General features: G+C 55.9%; 5 protein-coding genes across 5 annotated transcripts; 1 reads left to right on the top strand and 4 right to left on the bottom strand.

Annotated features, from left to right (window-relative positions):
- Window positions 1–3: 3 nt before the first annotated feature.
- On the bottom strand, window positions 4–4,983 carry ACO1O0_008272 (ubiquitin-protein ligase RKR1; the record flags this gene model as incomplete). The annotated part of the gene is made up of 3 exons (XM_083197636.1): window positions 4–1,028; window positions 1,097–2,529; window positions 2,579–4,983. 3 exons carry the CDS (start codon window positions 4,981–4,983, stop codon window positions 4–6), a joined length of 4,863 nt encoding a protein of 1,620 aa, XP_083047104.1.
- Window positions 4,984–5,794: 811 nt separating this feature from the next.
- On the bottom strand, window positions 5,795–6,412 carry ACO1O0_008271 (uncharacterized protein; the record flags this gene model as incomplete). Its single annotated transcript, XM_083197635.1, has 1 exon — window positions 5,795–6,412. The coding sequence occupies one exon, from the start codon at window positions 6,410–6,412 to the stop codon at window positions 5,795–5,797; it is 618 nt and encodes a 205-aa protein (XP_083047103.1).
- A 3,489-nt stretch (window positions 6,413–9,901) lies between these two features.
- Window positions 9,902–13,150, top strand: ACO1O0_008270 (uncharacterized protein; the record flags this gene model as incomplete). Its single annotated transcript, XM_083197634.1, has 1 exon — window positions 9,902–13,150. The coding sequence occupies one exon, from the start codon at window positions 9,902–9,904 to the stop codon at window positions 13,148–13,150; it is 3,249 nt and encodes a 1,082-aa protein (XP_083047102.1).
- A 1,972-nt stretch (window positions 13,151–15,122) lies between these two features.
- On the bottom strand, window positions 15,123–17,007 carry TOS4 (uncharacterized protein; the record flags this gene model as incomplete). The annotated part of the gene is made up of 2 exons (XM_083197633.1): window positions 15,123–15,155; window positions 15,229–17,007. The coding sequence occupies 2 exons, from the start codon at window positions 17,005–17,007 to the stop codon at window positions 15,123–15,125; spliced, it is 1,812 nt and encodes a 603-aa protein (XP_083047101.1).
- Window positions 17,008–18,450: 1,443 nt separating this feature from the next.
- Window positions 18,451–18,930, bottom strand: ACO1O0_008268 (uncharacterized protein; the record flags this gene model as incomplete). Its single annotated transcript, XM_083197632.1, has 2 exons — window positions 18,451–18,549; window positions 18,673–18,930. The coding sequence occupies 2 exons, from the start codon at window positions 18,928–18,930 to the stop codon at window positions 18,451–18,453; spliced, it is 357 nt and encodes a 118-aa protein (XP_083047100.1).
- Between the last annotated feature and the right edge of the window lie 234 nt (window positions 18,931–19,164).

Here is a 19,164-nt window from a genome sequence, read left to right as displayed (position 1 = left end):
CCGTTACACCTGTCGCCTCTTCTGTGTATCCGCACCCAGGTAGTCGATCGGGTTCCTGCACAGTGGGCAAGTATTCTGGTTGCTGCTCTGGAACCACTTGTACAGGCACGTCCGGTGGAACAGGTTCTTGCACGTGGTGCAGCGCTTGTCCGGCATGCGCTTGTCCGTGGAGATGATGCTGTAGCAGATGGCGCACTCGCCCTGGCCCTTGAGGGCTCCCACGATGTTGCGCTTGAAGACCTGCAGCCCGTCGATGATGTTGCCGTTGGAGAAGGTGATGACGCCCTGCGTTGTCATGATCCAGCTCTGCCACTTGCGCTCTGTGACGGCCACGCGACGCAGCCCGGTCACGGTGACACCCTCGATGGGATAGCTCTCCGGAATCTTTATGGCAATAGCGGCTTCGTCCTCATCGACCTCGTAACTGGCTGTCACTTCCCTGGCTGGCCTGGACACCCTGACCTGCAGTTCTTGCTCATCGGCAGCAGGAGCTTCTTGAGTGTCCGCCCACTTCTCAACCTCATTCAATGTGTCGCTGATGATGAGCGGCGAGAAGTACTTGGTTGTCCAGGCCTCCACGGCGATTCTCGTCTGCTTCGAGCGGCAGTCGATGTACCATGACCGGAACAGACCAGGGATATACTTGAGTGTCAGGTAGTACAGATGAACAAGAAGCCATTGCATGTTCTTCTCCTCAGTCTCGGCTTCGGCAATCTTGACATCGTAATCCTTAATATGTTCTGCGCCCATGTTCGCCTTGTCCAGCTTCAACGCGTGGGCTGCTGAATGTCCCAGCACATCAAAAGTGAACTCAAGTAGTGGATCGACACAGCCATCAACCTTGAGATTTTCCGTGAAGTCATTCCGAACCTTGAATGACGAAGTAGAATAAGCATCAAAGACCAGCTTCCATGCGAGTAGATAGGAGCGGATCGAGGCCGGAAACCGCGCTAGCATGTCATCAGAGTACTTCTCCAGCGTTGGGGCGTCCAGCAGCAACGACAGCAACTCGTCGGGAAGCCGGGCATCTATTTGTCAAATGTCAGCATGTTTGCACTCCTTCTCTCTCGAGCAAGTCGATAAGTCGATTACTGACCTGTCTTGTCCAAAAGCACATCCACCGACTTTTGCTCTTGTTGCGCGGGAATCGCCTTGTGAAGTAGATTGAACGCCGCATTCTGGATATCCCTCGACTCGGAGGCTACCAAGGGAAAGATATCCGCCAAATCGGGCATGTGCCGGATGGGCATCTTCTCTACCTCGCGGCAGATCATGCCATCCACAATCTGCAGGGGCTGCGACGACCCTTCGCGCGGAACCTTTAGGAGGTCGATGAGCGTTTTAGACTTTGACTCCGTAAATTCCTTGAGTGCATCCTCGAGGTCATCGTTTGGCTCTGGCATAGTCTCGAGAGTCCTGGACAGCTTAAGGGAAGCATGGATGAAAGGGAGAGCTTCCTTCAACTCGCAGCCCCCTGCCTTTGTCCAGAGGAAGGTGCAGAACTCTAGAGTCTTCTCCCAGTAGGATCCGTACACATCTTTCATACAAGGGAGGAGTTGTGATAGAGCGCGGCATATTTCGGCGCAAATCGGAGCGCTGAGCTCCTCTGGGTCGTCAAGCCAAGACGTGATTTGCCTCACACCAAAAACAATGCGATTGTTAGCGACCGGGAGCTCCCCCTTGTCGTAGATTTGGCCACATAGTGATAGAAGCACAAGGCTCATGTGAGTCTTGGCAGCCTCGGGAGATGCGCCGGCCGCGTCACTAACAAGCCTGTTGCAGAAGTTGTTGATTGACTTAGAACCTTGGCCTGCCTCTCCAAGCCCAGCAACAACGGCAGCTGCTACCAGTACTGTCTCGGGAGTCGTTTTGAGAATTTCTGGCTTCAGGAGCTGTTCTTCAAGGTCTGGGGTCATTCCTCGGGTTTCCACAATTGCCTGTATGAGTTCGCACAAGGCACGAGAGCTGTATAGGCCCCTGGTCGTTTGTTCCCTCGACTGTTGCATCATGAGATCAAGAAGCAGCTGAGAAATTGATGACTTGGCGCCAGGGCTTTGAGAGACGACTCGAGTATTGATGAAGCTCCGGGCAGAAGAAATCAAGTCTTCTGCCTCCGAAATGGCCTCACCCTCATGCAACGACTTCCAAGGGCCCTCGTCACTCATGGTGGTGATTTGGTCCGAGACTAGCTGGGCGGTAATGCATTGAAGGTACAACAACTCAACCTGGAATTGCTGAGGGAGTGTCGAGAAATCCACCTTGCTGTTAAGGACATGGTTGAGGTAGAGAGCCATCCGAACGGGAACGCTGCGACCCTTTCGGTCCCTCTGTACGCGAGAGGAAACCTTCCCCTTGCTGCTCTTGATCAGAGCGGCTGCACCGCCTACATTGCTAGTGATAGACAATGAGGGATCAATAGGCTGCTCAAACAGTAGTCCCAGCTGCTCCATCCAGATGTTGGTGTTGGGGAAAATATCCTCCAATGATACATCTGACGCGTTCTCCGCCTGGTTGGCAACAGTCTCAACCCTGGCATTGTCAGTATTTACAAGCCCATGACACAATTACGAGAACTTACTCGAGAGACTGAGGACCAGCCCGGTCCAAGTTCGATTGAACAATACCCACAACGGGAAGCTTTCCATCGGAATGGCTGTTCAGAAGGGCTCTGATTGACTCAGTCCTGGTAGAGGTGGATTCGTCACTGATTTCAGACAGGCTCAACAAGTGAGCCACCAGGGCAGTATGTAGACTCTCATTGTCAGAGAATAACTGAGGTCGACCCTTGACCAGGATTTCAAGTGCCCGGAGCGTATCGGCCGAATTTTGAGGTTCCTTGTCGAAGGATGAGACTAGGCCCTGCGCAAGGGACTGGTAGACGTTGTCATCTAATGCCTGGTACGTAATAGCAGAGTCCAGGAGTTCCCAGGCGTCAGCATGTCGCTTTGTAGTAGCGAGAGTCTGCGCAACGATAGTATCCTGTAATAACTTATGGCTCCTGGATAATTCAGCCCCCTTCTCGTGGGAGATTAGCGATGCTAATGTCGAGTCCCGCGGCTTGCCAGATGGAAGGCTCAGTGTCGCGCCGATCCAAGCTTTCCAAAGTCGGGAATAACCCTCATCTCGGTTAGGAAAGGTCCCTAGCAGGCGAACGCAGGAGAGTAAACATCGGGACGAAGGAGACTCGATAACTTTTCCAATATCCGACTGGGCAGCCGAAAGGAGGAAACCAGCCAGGATGCTCCATTTGTCTTCTCGAAACAAGTACGGCGAAGTGCTCAGGGCATATTCAAGAATGTGCGCTGCGCCAAAGGGTTTCAGATTGCGGCTCTCCAGCAGCGACGTACTCTGTGACAAAACTCGGCTTGAGGCTTCGGTAGTGTAATCTGGTACGGCGCCCTTGGACTCGGAAATTCTTTCGTGGATGTGACCGACAAGGCCGAACCACCGTCTGCCCTCCTCGCCAATCTTCTCTTGCGATGACTGGTATTCTTTTGAGACCTCTGGCAGTGAGGCGGAGATGTTTGCAGAAAAGGTAGAAGCAAGACGACTCCATTCCTCAGCGAAGGCCGAGGCCAGAGGGGATCCTGCTGTAGCGAGGGCGATATAGGCCTCGACAAAGACAGCCATGGCGTTTGGTCCTAGGGGAATTGCCTGGGGTCTTTCTGAGACGGAGAAGAGGAACTGCTCAAAGAGGGGGAATAGGTGCTGCTTGCCAAACACCAGCTGGTCTTCGGCAGCCAAGTCTCCAAGAAGCCGCCTGGCAGTGTCTATGTAACATTTCCAGGCGAATGAGGTGTTGGTTCGAGGCTCTTCACGGTTCGTTACGCCAGACTTCACTGATGTCAACAGAGAAGAGGCACTCTGAGGAGTCAGGGCGGCTGTGGGGATGTGAGTGAGAAGCTGGTCGAGATACTCCCAGAATTTTGGTGGGCTGCCCTGGGATCCCTTGGCTATGAAAACCTGCAGTCTTGAAAGGGGCGACTTCTTCTCTCCTGCGGCTGTCCAAATATCGGAATTGGACTGGGTCAATTTCGTGAGGGCCCTGACGTACTCGAGAGCCGACCCGGCTTGGTTCGTTCGGAGCCCGCCGGTCACAAAGGCCTGCTTTACCTTTGCTCCCTCAGCGTAGGGAAGCTTGCGATCAAGACAGGCAAACAGAAGTTGGCAAACGGCCTTTCTAACCGAGGGATCACTGAATGTGATGCTCTTCCACACCGCTTCCTCCGAGAAGTAGTCGTCGTAGCGCGACTGGAGCTTTTCAATATCGCCATCTCCCATCTTTTGCAGTAGTCCAAGGACCAGAGAGAGGCTGGAAGTAATGACTCGAAAGTACTTGGCCTCGGCATCCTCTTTTGTCGTTGATCTCTCATCACTCAGGGTATCCTGAGTCTCCTGGATGGCATCAATGGCGTAGTCGAGGATCTGACGCTGACACTTCTTCCAGAGCCCAAGAGCCTTCTCAGGGGTGTTGAGGAACGAGGAGAGTCCGTCGTTGGCGGCGCGGGCAACGACACGATCGCGATCAAAAACCCCGGCAAGCCACGCGCCAACAATGGTGGGGATGTGCCTCTCCATGCGCTTCCGAACCGACTTCATCAGTTCAAACTGGAGTGTGTGAGACAGCTCGCGGACGCGGCGCGAATTGTCAATGGAGATGCGGGGATACAGCTGGACCCAGACATCAAGGACGGCCTCCTCGACACCGCCATTCTTCTCAAACGGATGCGCTTGAACATGGGCGACGAGCTCCTCGAGGCCCTTCGCCTTGGTGGTGCTATCCTTCTTGAGAACATTCTTGAAGGAGACAACCACGTTGGGGTCGGCGATGGCGCTGAAAGACGGGGGTTCCGCTAGGTAGGACAAAGAACTGCCGCTTCCAGAGCTTCCAAACCCGCCATAGCCCCCAAATCCCGAGGCGCCGGACCCAAAGCCGCCTGCTGGTCGTGATGCCGTCTTGGCCTTGCCCTTGGTCTGCTTCATGGTGTCATGCGGGGTGTAGCGGGGCGCGGGCGCGGGCGCGCAATAGTGAATTGGTGATGGCCGACAATGCCAGCTCCTGCGACGATGTGAGAAAACGATTGTCGGTTGGTCCCGGATCGAGGCTGAGACAGTGATATCGAAGAAGTCGATGGACGTGGGGTGCTGACCAAGCCAAGTGATGTCACGGGCAAAATTCGGCGTCGTTGAGGTGAGGCAAGTGGGGTTCCTTCGCTGTCACGGCGGTTGAAAGTCAACGAGGCAACCGCGAGGACATGAAATTGCAGCAGGCACACGCGACCCTCGACTTTTTTTCTCGAATTCTATCCGTAGAAATAAGTGAAATATCCCATCAAGGATGAACCATAGGCGAAATATGCGAGCCCCTGTCCACAACGCAACTTGACGGTTGAGCTTATGAAAGCGCATTTGCCGTTCTGACTCACGCCGAAGATGCCTCTCGAGAATTGACGATCATCTGGCCATGTTTGGGTGAGCTGCGCCCTCCAACGCAAGAGACTGTAAGATATGTTTAAAAATAAATAAAAAAGAACTCTTGCAAATTAACTCTACTCTACCAAGTACTCTAGCTGCAGTATTTATATAGATTCATTACATAAAAGCGAGATGAGCAGTGAGAGGTAGAGCGATCAAGTATCCGTGGCTTCTCACTGAAAGTGAGACAGTCGTCCCAAGTAGTGAACATACTCCCAAGTACGAATACGGATACTATTAGTACGAATAGTCATCATCAATGCTGAAATTATTTGAGTGCTTATTAGTTGCTACTCACACAGGCACCCCCGCCCTCCTTCTATTCCCTGATATTTATAATAACATTGTTCCAAGCTTCTTCACTCTCAAAGTCGGTGACACACTTGCCGGTATGCCAAAGATTCATCATTTCATCCGCAGCCTGTTTACTGTTGCTGGTGGCATCGAATACAAAGCCGAATGACCCGTTCTGAGGTACATCGGGCCCACAGCGCTGGGCTGCCATCATCGACGTCCCCTCGATATTTTGGCCCCCAAAACCCCTGATGGCGCCGACGAGACTCGTGGGGTCGATGGCCTCCCCGGCATAGATGCCCATGGTCATGTTGGCTTGGGGGCTCCAGATCTGGACAGACGTGGGAGAATAAGGGGAATTGCCGGCGCCAAAGTTGTCGCCAACGGCCCCCATGAGCATGTCGATATCACCCCTATTCAGCTCCCCGCCGGCGGTGCTCTTGATGATTTGCAGGTTGACCGTCTCCAGACCCTGGGTCTCGAGAACGGAGCGGCGCTGCCGGCGGAGTTCGCTTGGTTTATCTTGGGATGCCGTTGGCGGAGGGTCGGCGGGCAGGTCAGAGTCTGACAGGCCGGTTTCATCGACCTCTTCCGAGCAGACTTCCATGATGACCTCCACTTCGGAACCCCCCACGACGGACATTGCGAAGCGGATCGGCCTGTTGCATGAGGCCATATCGCCTCGGCGTTGGTGTTGGCCTCGATCAACTGAGCAACGTGGAGGACAGACGTCGGGCTGCTCAGGCACTGGTCCACCTAGGACTAATGGTGCTGCAACTGATGCCCACAGCATCATCCATGACACCGTTGACGAAGAAGTGGGCTTCATTATATTCAAATCTTGTTAAGAAGAAAAATCAACGAATGTACGAAACGAGTGTGGGAGAAAGTTCGAATCCTGGAACATCTGGGCCAAGGGAGGAGGGAAGCCCTTTATATACATCTTACATGTACCATTCAGGCTAGGGCCGGTATATACGAGTGGGCTGCTTCTCACAAGGCCTTCGCTTCAGCCTAGGAGCAATACATGCCGGGTGCATCGGAAGTCTGGGCAACGGGGCAGTTGTGGCAACGCCCTGTAACTCCCCAAACTGTTGGTGGTATGGCTGTAAATGAGACACGAATCTGGCCAACAAACGCAAACCAGCTTATGCCAAGAAGATAACCCCAAGTGGTTTGTTGGTGATCTCAGGCCGCCAAGGTGACAAAACTTCACGGAATGCGTGCAGTATGCAGGTACTCATACGCAGGTATGTAGGGGGATGCCGGTCCCAACAGGTCGGGCCAGTTTAGTCCTGCTCGGCCATTACTTCTCTGTACGGGGTGAGGTAAGGGAAAGATACTTCGGCCGGAACTGGACAATTTGGGAAATACCTGTGACAGGGGTATCTGGCTCTTTTGCTTTCCATCATGGCTCGCTTCGGGTGGAATAGTGCACTTAAGTATTCGTACTAATACGAGTAGTAACATATATGTAGTAAAGCACCTTGGTAGGTGATTATGCACCGTTTGTAGGTACTCGTACTAGGTATATATGATAGCCAAGAGTCCCATCTCGCAGTTATTGGAGATTTTTAACAAACTTGGGTGAACGGCTTGGCAAAAAAAAAAAATATTAAAAATGGGTGGAGCTCTGGAAAGGTGAAGCCTCACGGGTGATGGCCCCCAAACATTCATCTTGTTTGCGGCTTGGCAGCTCCTCCCGCAATCAAAACGGATTAGTGCCAAGGGAAATGTCCGTACCTGTGGGCCCATTCTTTTTTATTGTCCCTGTGCCCCACCAAACAGCCTATCACAATACGGATACAGCCCTACTCGTATTTGGACTGCCTCGCCGTCGCCCGCGAGGTCGATGACAACGCCATCCTCCTCAGTATAGACAAAGCTATCATAAATTGGTAGTTGGGAACTCGGGACTTAGAAGGTGCGCGGTCGCTCGCGATGCTCTGGCGCTATATTCGTAGGTCGACGGGAGCTTTTTGAAGCTACAACTATTCGTATATAAGTTTGAAGCGGTGTTATGACTGCTCGTACTACATATACTATGTAAACTGTGGGAGGTCATGGTACAAGTTGTTTTTTGTGAGCCACAGGGATAATAAAAGCATAGCACAGTGACTTTAAAATGGGTCGCCGTACGAGTCCATTCAACCTTTATTACCTACGGATACTTATGTACTCTATGCTAGGACTAGGTACGAGGTAGTATATTAATAGATGGTATTCCCCATGGCCATCATTTCTGCTCCTCTTCCCAGTACGGGTATGTTCCAGAATGTGTCGCCCCATGCACGTATGTCACATTCAACGAATCTAGATCAATGCCGTTGATCATGCGGACCTAAGCCGGTGAGTACGCAATGCTCAATGCTAGAGGGTGCAGGGCCCGGGGAATGGATATTACATTGACAGCGATAAGGTCTTTTACCTCGTCATTCTCCACGTAGGCAGAGCTGCCGCATTTTGGGCAGAAGGCATGCTTCGCCAGGTGACGGTTGAAGCTGTACTTGGCCACGTCGTTCCCGCCCCGCAGGAACCTAACGTTTTCCCGGGGCGCATAGGCCAGGAGGTATCCGTTGCGGCTGCAGATGGAGCAGTTGCACGAGACGATTGCCTGCTCAGGAATTGGCGGCGAGAGCTTCACCTCGTATCTCAAGTGTCCGCAGTGGCAATTCGCCGTGTACGTCCCATAGTTGCCGTTGTCCTGCGATAGGATTTCCATGGGGAAAGGGCCGTACTTTGGTTTGGGCTGTTCTGAAGCCATCGTGGCAAAATCGATTGATGCAACGGAAGTCGGTCAAGCGAGTCTTGGCGAGTTCGTGATTGAGTCATATGGAATCAACGAAAACAGCGCAACAGGGTATTTTTATGTAGCGATTCATCCAACGTCACCAAGATGATGCCTGAGATTGTCTGCAGTGAACTTGATCGCTGGTCGTCGTCATCCTCCTGAAGCCTTCGAGCACCAGCTGCCTCAATACGGTCATTACGAAATATGAAAGGGAGCGACGGATCAGTGCCAAGCGGTGGACAAGAAAGCAATCAAGGGACCCTGCTATGCCCAAATACGGAGTACTGATTGGGAGATTCCTCGTGCGTGGAGGTAGTGACTCCCGGTGTGTTTGATAACAGTTTCATACCTTGGGCTACTATTGCCTGTATATGAGGACCACACGTCGAATGCAGTCTCGGCTCTCTTTACACCGCTTGGGTGCATCGTGGCGCCTTCATCATTGATATGGTGGGACTGTGGCATTGATGACACCTGACCGGTGGTTGGTCGGGAATCGACGGCCCTCGGGAGATGTCGGCGGCTTCAGCGCGTCTCCCACGGGCTGCTCACCTGGCCCAGGCGTCCTCACCTGCCTCTGGGCCCTCTGGACGCCCTCTGGCTGCCTGCAGCGTGCATCGCCCACGTCGTCGAGCGCGTTCCCCGGCTGTTTTACCCCGCAATCAGCCGCCCAAGCCGCCCCAGCCGATGGCTAGTGGGCCGTGAACCCACTGACAGTGGATTCCAGTGTTGCACGAATCCACCGGCTGGCCCCCCCCCCCCGCGAAAGCACCCTCGACAGTCGTCACTCGTCATCCGTCATATGCTCCTTCTCGGTCAAGGCCACGATCCAACCCAAACACTCCATTATCTCTCTCCCTTTCCCTCATCCTTCTTTACCACTTCTCTATCTCTTCTAGCACTTCTCCTTCTTTTTCCAACTTTTTCCATTCCCAAAGCTTATTCTTTTCTATTTCTCGAACTCGACAACGCACGTGTCAACGTCATCATTACATCGGCCCTACAAGTGGGGACGCATCGTCGCCTCGATCGCCCAACCCAACGACATACTTCGATGCCCTATGCCTTCGCAATAGCAACCATCTTCTGGTGAATCCCTGTGCGACTCAGAAGCCTTGGTGTTTGCTGCGTCATCGGCACCAACTCCCCTCGGCAGACATGTTGACCACGGCCTCACGTGGCGCGCCCAGGGCGCGAGCGCTCGAGTCTCGACGTGCTACCTCACTTGCCTGCGCGACTTGTCAGCAGCGAGGTATGCGCTTCGGGCCTTGGGCTTCGTCTCGAGATTCCGACCTCCATCGTGATGCCCGCAAACGCCACCGCACCTTCCGATATCAATACATGGAGTCGCTCATGCGAAAGCGCCCATGGAACTACCAGGCCATGTCCGAAGGCACCAAGGATGCCATTGAGAAGGCCATGTCCCACGATATGCAAGCGTCTTCCCAATCGGGCAAGGCGACCGGCTGCGTGAATAACGAAGGAAAGATCAAGACATGGTCTGATGACCTATCGGAGGCACGGCCGGGGCAGCACATTGAAGATGTCGAACGCGAACTCATGAACCACCTCACACGCACGTCACACCGTGCGGAGAGCCAACCTGGGCCGCTGAAGTCGCTTCTACGGGGACTTCGCAACCACCCGGAGGCCCAACGTGCCCCCAAGGAGGTCACGCCCCAGGAGGTACTACATGCCACAACCTCCGCTGATACGGACGAGGCCACCATCGACCCAATCACAAATCGTCGAGTCTCGAAGCAACACACAGGCGCTCAAATTCGCTCCATGAAGAACAAAGTCTCCGATTCGACATCATTCACACCCAAATTTGAAGATGTCGATCATCATCCAAACCTACAGGCAACTCCATCGCCTTCGCGTGCGACCCTGTCGTCAGAGCCCAAGGACGATACCGACAACTACCAGGAAGAGGATTCCAAGAAATACGAAGACCTCGATAAGTACAGACCTGAGAGGTGGAACGAGCCTGACGGTCGCCGGAAGCCCACTTCGGAGGAGCAGTCCAAGGAATACGAAGATTTGGACAAGTATAAGCCTGAGAAATGGAACGAGCCCAATGGCCGTCGAAAGCCCACCCCAGAGGAGGAGTCCAAGAAGTACGATGATTTGGACAAGTACAGGCCTGAGAAGTGGAATGAGCCTGACGGGCTCCCGAAGCTGACCCCGGAAGAGGAGTCCAAGAAGTATGATGACTTGGACAAATACTCGCAAACAGACATCGACGATCCTAATGCTCCTCCGAAGCTCACACCCGAGGAGAAATCGAAGCTGTATACCGATTTGGGCAAATACAAGGCTGTAGCTTGGAACGAGCCCGAAGGATTGCGCAAATTGACACCAGAGGAGGAGTCCAAGAAGTATGACGACCTGCACAGCTATAATGCTGTTCGCTGGAATGAGCCCGACGGACTGCGCCAACTCACGCCCGAAGAACTCTCGAAAGAGTATAACGACTTGGCCAAGTATGGTCCCGTGCTATGGAACGAACCGGATGGGTTACGGAGACTGACTCCGGAAGAGCTATCCAAATTCTATCAAGACCTTGGAGAGTATAAGCCCGTCCAGTGGAATGAGCCTGACGGGCTGCGGCGTCTGACTCCTGAGGAAGAGTCTAAGAAGTACGATGATCTTCAAGCTTATGATGGACCTCGAACGGCCGAGGAATCCGTCATAAACGCACATGAGGCAAGCCAGATGGATGCGACACCCAAGGGCAATCCCCTCCCTCCCAGGGTGGAAGTGGTGCACGAGAACCCTGGCAAGGACTACAAGGACCTGAGAAAGTACGGGCCTGTTTATTGGAATGAGCCTGATGGCCTGCGGAAATTGACTCCGGAAGAATTGTCCAAGAATTATGACGACCTCCATCTCTACGGAGCAGTGAGATGGAACGAGCCAGACGGGCTTCGCATCCTCACTCCGGAAGAAAAGTCGAAACAGTACGAGGACGTCGAGAAATACGACGCTAAGGACCCCACAGGCCCGGAGGTGATTCCCGTCCGAAGGCACCCGGAAGAGGCATCGAAGGATTATGATGACTTGGATTCTTACGGGCCAGTGCGGTGGAACGAGCCTGATGGGCTTAGAAAGCTAACCCCTGAAGAGGAATCGAAGAAGTATCAAGACCTGTCACAGTACACCGCAAACAAGGACGTGGCCCGGTCCTGGAGGCACCCCGAGGAGGCATCCAAGGACTACAAGGATCTTGACAAGTACTCTCCCACTCAATTTGACTCCCCCGAGCAAAGATATCCGATCCATCCCGAGGCTACCAAGCAGTATGAGGATCTCGATTCTTACGCCGCCAGTTCTGAACAGCGTCCTACTGGCTCCACAGGAGGTGCCTCTAGCAATGGCAGTTCAGCTTCCGGGGGCGGTGGCGGTAAAAAAGGAAACAACGAAGGCTCTTTCGAGTCCCTGACGGCAGACGAAGTCCGGGCAAATGTTTTGCGGAGAGCTCGGCATCACGCCCCGCCGAGAACGCTTGACGGGCCCAAGACCCAGTATCGTAGGCACTGGGAGCCCATTATGAAGGAAGCTCACGAGGTTTTTGGGAAGGATAGGATCAATGCGGCCTCAAAGCCAGCCATCCACGACAAGAGCGGGGTGAACAGGGAAGAGGAGGCCCGAACGAACGGGGGAGAGGCTGAAGCCAGCTCGATGGATGAAAGCTTCCCTGCTGAGACTTCAAGGCTAGAACCGGCTCTCGACCGACATGCTCGCAAACGGTCCTCAAGGATGGATGCTACCACAAGAGCGCAGGTGGACAAAGACCCATACTCCAAAGCGCCCCAAGGCTTAGAAACTAGTTATGTTGAGGAATGCGGCGGTATTCCCACGTGGCCGACAGTGGTGAAGCATTATGGACGCAAGACCGCGAAGGGTACGGAGATGGCGGCAGCGTCAGACCGGACAAGCGAGACCAACCTAACCCAGTCCTACAAGATCCTGGCCTATGATCCAAGCACAGACTCAGTTCGCTCCGCCGAGACTTCGTCTGCCGTCCACGATACGTCGAAGCCTATGACCCCAGGGGACATTGTCCTCCGCCTCGCCAACCCCGCCAAGTTCTTCCCGCACCTCTCCGCCCTCGGGGCCGAGGGCTACGAGATGATTTCCGGACACGGTGACGTGCTCGTCTTCCGCAAGGTTCGCCCGGCCTCGCCAGATACCCCCACTGATGTAGCTGACGCCGGTCCCGCTCGCTCTCCTCCAGTCAACCCGATCGACATGATGGGAAAGCCCGTGACGGGCAACTTTGCCAGCCCCACCGGATTCGTTAACTACGACACGCTGCCCGAGGAGCCATGCAAACCAGCGCCACCGTTCCGCTCCAACATTGACGTCCGCCGCGAGGAGCCCGTGTTCAGCGGGACAGGGGGACCCGAGGGCATCGCGGGGACCAAGGACAAGAAGAAGAAGAGGGGCGTGGGCAGGAAGATGGTCATCGGCACGGCATACGTGGCCGGCGGAGCGTACGCCCTGGGCGTCATGGCCGAGTACTTTGCCACTGCGGGAGGGGCTCAGAGCAATCATGGGAGGAAGGACCAGACGCCGGGGAGGTAAATTGGCGGCATCTCATATCCATGGAGGAGGGGTCTCATTGGTATATCTATTCTGTTTTGAGCGTGATGGGAATTCTGGCTTGGCTTTTCTGAGGGAGTTGAGGGGCTTTGCTCTTGCTTGTTCACTCTTCCCCTACGTCGACACTGGGTCTAGGTCGGCGTCTAGGTATATTACGTTATGCATATATGATGATGTCTGTATTCATGTGTGAGTTTGTGATTATATATGTGATCACTACTAGCTCAATATCCCACTCTCTAGGTACAATATAAATTTGTTCATGACACGGGCGGGGGACCAGTCGGTAAAGGCTCACCCTACTACGCATGTATAGATGATATCTTGACGTCGTTTTGTGGTAGCTCGATCCTCGATAGCTCTGCACGCCGTACACAGTCTCCCCTAAGCGAACTGTCCACCAAGTCAAGCTACTTAGATATCTCACAGCTCAGCTCCACAATGCATCAATTCAACCCGAGCAGGCAGAGGGACGTGACAACGTCGCCATACTTGATTGTCCTGCCGATTATTATTTTTTGCCATGCCAATCTCTCCGCCATAACAGTCAATTAATCAACAACTACCTACAGGTGCAAAGCAGGTAAATAGGTAGGTGCTCTCACGCCCTCTCCGTGAACCCCGCCTCCTCTCCATCACCACCACCACCCCCCGCCCCGACGAGCCCGGACATCTGCAGCTCGCGCTTCTGGTCCTCCTTGCTCCAGCTCTGGCGGCGGTCGATGCTGGGCTTCCACGAGCTTGTGTGCGCCATGGCGTGCCGCGCGGCGGGCGTGTCGGCGGATCTGTGGGTGGAGGAACCAGTGGGAGCAGTAGTAGTACTGCTGGTGGTGGTGGTGGTGGTGGTGGCATCGGTCGGGACGCCGCTGGATGTGGCGGCGGCGTCGGCTGGGGCTGGGGCTGGGGCTGGGTGGGAGGGGATGGACTGGGAGGTCCTGGGTGCGGGTTCGGAGGCGAGGGGGTTGGAGGTGGTGGAGGAGGCCATTGCTGATGCGATGTTGGTGATGATGTTTGCAAGGCGGCGGTTGAGCAGAAATGGGCGGCAGACGGGGTTGTGGATTGGGGGGGGGGGGGGATGGAAGTTGATGCTTGTGAGAACGACGGGGTTCCTTTGAGTTTTTATATACCATGTAGGTACGGACACTGCGTGTGAATCAATGCCAGTTGGGTTCGTGTTGGTGGGTGGGATGGTGGCAGCGAGAGCGGTCGAGATCGCTGGAATGACGGTTCGGTGATCGAGGACAGCGGGCGCCTCGATCGCTGCTCGCCACATCGGCACCGCCTGTCATTCTCTCGATTGCGTCAAAGGCAACTTGGATGCGGCCTCTGGGAACTATAACAGGTACTACTTAGTAGCCTCCGTCGCACAAGGTACAACCCACCTCGCATCTCTCACAGCTTCTTCGCCTTTGCTTTTCAACGGTAGGTTTGCCTTTTTTGTCTATCTAATGCCGACAGAAACAAACTAATCACCAAATCCTGTTACTCCCACGGGAACGCCTTCTGCCCTCTTCTTCATCAATCTCTGTGCTCCACAACCTCGTCGACATCATCACCAACGTCCTCCTCCCTCCACAGCGTGCTCTTCATCGGCAGATCGTGCAGCGAGAAAACAATAAGACCAAACAAATGGTGCCGAAAATGCGGCGCCAGGAGTATAACCGACCCAAGAACAATACAGGACGCCTTTGGGCTATGCATCGCGAGCGGCTCCACCCCGGACAGGAAGGGGTGGGGGCGCCATTACTTCATATGTACAGTGCAGTGTCAAGGTTGAGGGGGATAGTACTATAGCAGTGAGTGGGAGAGCCGGAGGGTGGGTATATCAGGCATGGCCATGAATGCCTCCTCCTCCTCCTCCTCCTTCTTCTTCCTCCTGGTCCAACATGTGTCGATTTTTCTCTACACACGCTGGACGGAGAGTGGAATCCAACATCCATGTAAGTGAACCGTTTCAGGGCGTCCGCGGACGCTTCCAGTAGTATTGCTACCCCTTCATGTCAGCAGGCCAGAACACAAAACCCATCATCATCCACTCCAGCCATCAGAGCTCTACTCACCTTGTGCTGCTTCCTACAGTTCCGCAGGCTCGGCTTGCGCAGTCCATCCACCACGGCGGCGCGGCGCTGCTCGTCGTCGTCGTGCTCGGGCACGTAGTAGTACTCGCTCTCCAGGGCCTTGCCGGCGGCGTCCTTGCCCTGGCGCTCGATGATGCCCACCGCGGGGGTCGCCTCGATGGCGTCGCGGAGCACGTCCTTGGTCAGCCCCGGCTTGGCGTCGCCCGGCAGGTTCTGCATGATGGTCGACAGCGGCGTCGATGACAGCCGCGAGAAGGCCAGCTGGTTCACCACGTGGTTCGTGATGGCCGGGTCGATCTCCACCTTGGGGGCCCTGGGGGCGACGGGCCGCGATGGCGACGGGCTCTCCTCCTCCTCCTTGAGCACCACGAGGGGTTCCGACGGGCGCCCTGCGTGCTGCTGCTGCTGCTGCTGCTGCTGCTTATGGGGCTTCTCGGGGATCAGGGGCTCGCAGGGGATGTCACGCCGCGGCGCCATGCCCAGCGTCCCTACAGAGGGCCTCACACGCGCAGCCACATGAGACGAGCGCGACGACGTCTTGGGCGAGAACTTGGGCCTGGGGGACTGCGTCGATATCGATGCGAACCGGCCCGAGATGTCGGCGCCAAAGGGACCAAACGAGTGCACGACGGGGTCGTTCTCCTCGTCCGGGTTGTTCTCACCGTCCGAGTCCGGGTCGCTCAGGTCGCTCGAGAAGCTGGCCGTCGCCTCGGTGCGCATGCTCGCGCCGACGTCGACCGCTTGATGCGGGGGCGGCAGCTCCGGCTCCTCGTCGTGGGGCTCGTCCTCGTAGATCTGGATGCCGGCCTCATCCTCGCGGGACGGCGGCGGCGGCTCCCTCCGGGAGGGGAACAGGGCCTGCAGGCGCTGCGAGCTGGCCAGGTGGCCCGGCGTGGGGCTCTCGGGGGACTGGATGCGCATGGTGCGCCGCAGGGGGGAGGACTGCAGCCCGCGAGGGGCCGCACCGCCCTGGGCATGGTTGGTGTGAGGCCGGGGGGGCGAGTCGTCCCAGCTCGAGTCGGACAGGCCGGCGAGGGCGTCAATGCCGCGTTTGGGCCACTGGATCATGACGCGGGCGTCCTGGACGTCGAGGATGATATCCGTGCCCTCGGTCTCGCTGGTGAAGCTGTCGCCCTTGTAGAGCTCCCAGGTGCGGCCCTGGCAGTGCAGCTTGAGCCCGTTCCAGCCGTTGCAGACAATCTCCATCTTACTGGGCTCGAGGGGGTCCGCGGCAGGGATGTAGCGCGCGCGGACGTGCACGCGCGACACGAGGCGGTTCGACGACAGCTGGTAGTGCGAAGAGTTGGACGACCGGCCCATGACGAGCACCTCGCCGTTCTCAGGCAGGTCGACGGTAGGCAGGGCGCCCAGGGGCTCACGCTCCGAGGCGCTGGTGCACGTGCGGACAAAGGGCGGCCGCCGGACGGGCGAGCTGGACAGGATCCCCGTGCTGGATGTCGGCACCGGCGTCGGGTACTTGAGGCGGGCGTGGCTGCTGGTGCTGGTGCCGCTGCCGGTGCCACTCCCGCTGCCACTCCCGCTGCCTGTGTTCTGGCGTTTCAGCGGCCGAGGGAGGCCCGGTGATGACGAGAGAGGCTCGAATGCCGGCAGCAGAGAGGGAGCTGAGCGCTTGTGGCCAGCCGTGGGCGGGGAGGAGGGTATGGAGGTGCCCCCTTTGGTGTCGAAGGCCGGCTTGTGCTCAGGAAGCGTGGGTTCCGTCGAGGGGAACGCGTCCCGTAACCGGGGGGAGGCGTCGGCCATGATGGCAATTTGTGGTAGGCAACAGGACAATGACAGCGGGTCACGTCAGTAATGGATTCGTCCAGCCCTTTTCCATGCACACAAGACTGAGAATTGGCACGAGATACGGCCAAAATCCGTCGTTTGGCGCGTCGATTCACGGGTCTGGTGGGCGGAGGCGTCGTGTGTGTGCCCTCGTGCCACTTACACGGCTCGCTCTGGACCTCGCAGGCTATCGAATTGTCGGGAGACGGAGAAGTCTAGGTAGGGACCCTTATGTGTGATGCTCCTCGATATTAGCCCCTTCCTGTCTGCACCCCAATTCAGAAAAAATTCAACACACAAAAAAAGAGCGGCGGGATTTGGACGACGTGGCCAGGCCGGCAAAAGTGGTCGCGGTCTGGAGGGGAGGGGAGGAGAGAGTGGCCTTGCAACCGGGGTGGGAGGTATTTTAAGAGGCCTGTCATCAGCGACACGAACGCGATGTTCGCGTTTTTGGCGTCGGGGAGCGCGCTGCCGATTTTTCAGCGCGCCAGGGCGCCAATGGGCGTCCCTTCAGCGGGGTCCGCCCCCTGGCTGCGGGGGCCGTAGGCGCTGGCGAGCGCGTCGTTACAGGGCATCAGCCGCTGTATTTACAGCGGGTCGGGGGGCGCCCCCAGCGGGTTTCGGCACAAGCACCGATGGATGGCACGCTGCCCAGGCGCCTCGGTGGCTCGATGCAACCGCACGGTCAGCTCCGACGAGTCGTTCTCAGACGACTGTGCATATGCTTCCGAAATTTGGAATAGTCCTGCCGTGGGAAGATCTGTCCAGACCCCTTGGTTGGGTGAGAATCGCCGCTCAGTGATGTTTTGTTCGTGTCGAGTGGGAACGATATCGCGCCTCCGTGACATTGGGTGGTTGGGCCAGGCCATCTGGAAGTAGCTAATAGGTAGTTACTTGCGTGCGTACCCATCCTCCATTGTCTTCCATTTCCCGCCATACACATAGATAGACAGAGCGCCGAGGAGACGCCCCTTTGAGATATTATTTTCCCGCTTCTGTGCTAAAAGGAATGTGGCGCACCGTCTGCCTGGCGTCGGACGCATTTCACCATTGTCGCGCCACAACCATGAGCTTGGCCACAGTGCACGAGGCAGAAGCCTACCCGGAACCGGCTGCTTCGTCCCAGAATACAACAACCGGCAGGACATGTATACCCAGGCACAAATGTGCGTGCAGGGGCCTAAGGTATGGAGAAGAGGTTGCCTTAAATATTTTCGTTGTGACGAGATGGTGACGTTGATAGACGGGTAGGAGGACACTTGGTGGCATGATGGACAGAATCCGGAGCATCATGTAAGTCAGCTACGATATACTTTAAGATCCAAACGAGCGAACCACCCAACACGAAAGACTTTGTGTTTAATATTTGTTTCCATGAAGGAACATGCTACGTAGATTCATCATTTTACAATGATAGATCTATGTCAACAGTGCCCACAGCTGGAACAACGGGCCCTGATGGCCTCGGACGGGATCCCACTCGGGCACGGGAACTGCCTCGGCCTGGTCCCGGAGCATCTGGCATCTCGCCTCGTCTTTGCAGAATTCGTTGGTAAACCTGGGCAATTCCCTGCACCCGGGGAGTCTGTGTCCCCATGACTATCGGACACTATCTGCCAACAGCAACGGCATCCATCATACCTTGGGGTAGGCTCCAATATAGCGGTAGTCGCCTTGGAAGTCTCTGGAGCAGTGCGACACGCCGGCCGGCATGATGATGGCGTCGCCGGCCCGTACGACCACCTCTATGCCGTTGGCCGCGTCCTCGAGCGGGCCTACGCCCAGCAGGAGTGTGGAAGACCCTCGGAAGACGGCTGCTGCGGTTAGAAGAGCAACGGCGGGGGCTACTGGTCCCCTGTCGCGCAGATAGCAGTAGTAAGCCTCCAGAGGGGGAGCCATGGTGAAGAGTGAAGCGAGTTACTGTAGGATGCGACCGAGTGGAGGAGCGGCTTCATTTATATGCCCGCCATTGGCACCACAACCTCAATGACAGCTGAATATGGCAAGCTCATCGGATATTGTTGCCTGCGCAGAAGAGCATGAACGCGGTTACGTACGTACATGATACATGTAAGTAACTTCCAGGTCATCCGGCATCGGAGGGCGGTACATGACCATTGAACTTGGAGTCCT

This window comes from Amphichorda felina (genome assembly GCF_050947745.1).
Source record: "Amphichorda felina strain 45539 chromosome Unknown scaffold_8, whole genome shotgun sequence".
In the NCBI taxonomy this organism is placed as follows: domain Eukaryota; kingdom Fungi; phylum Ascomycota; class Sordariomycetes; order Hypocreales; family Bionectriaceae; genus Amphichorda; species Amphichorda felina.
The sequence above is the reverse complement of the archived record's forward strand: the minus strand, read 5'-3'. Positions and strand labels throughout refer to the sequence as shown.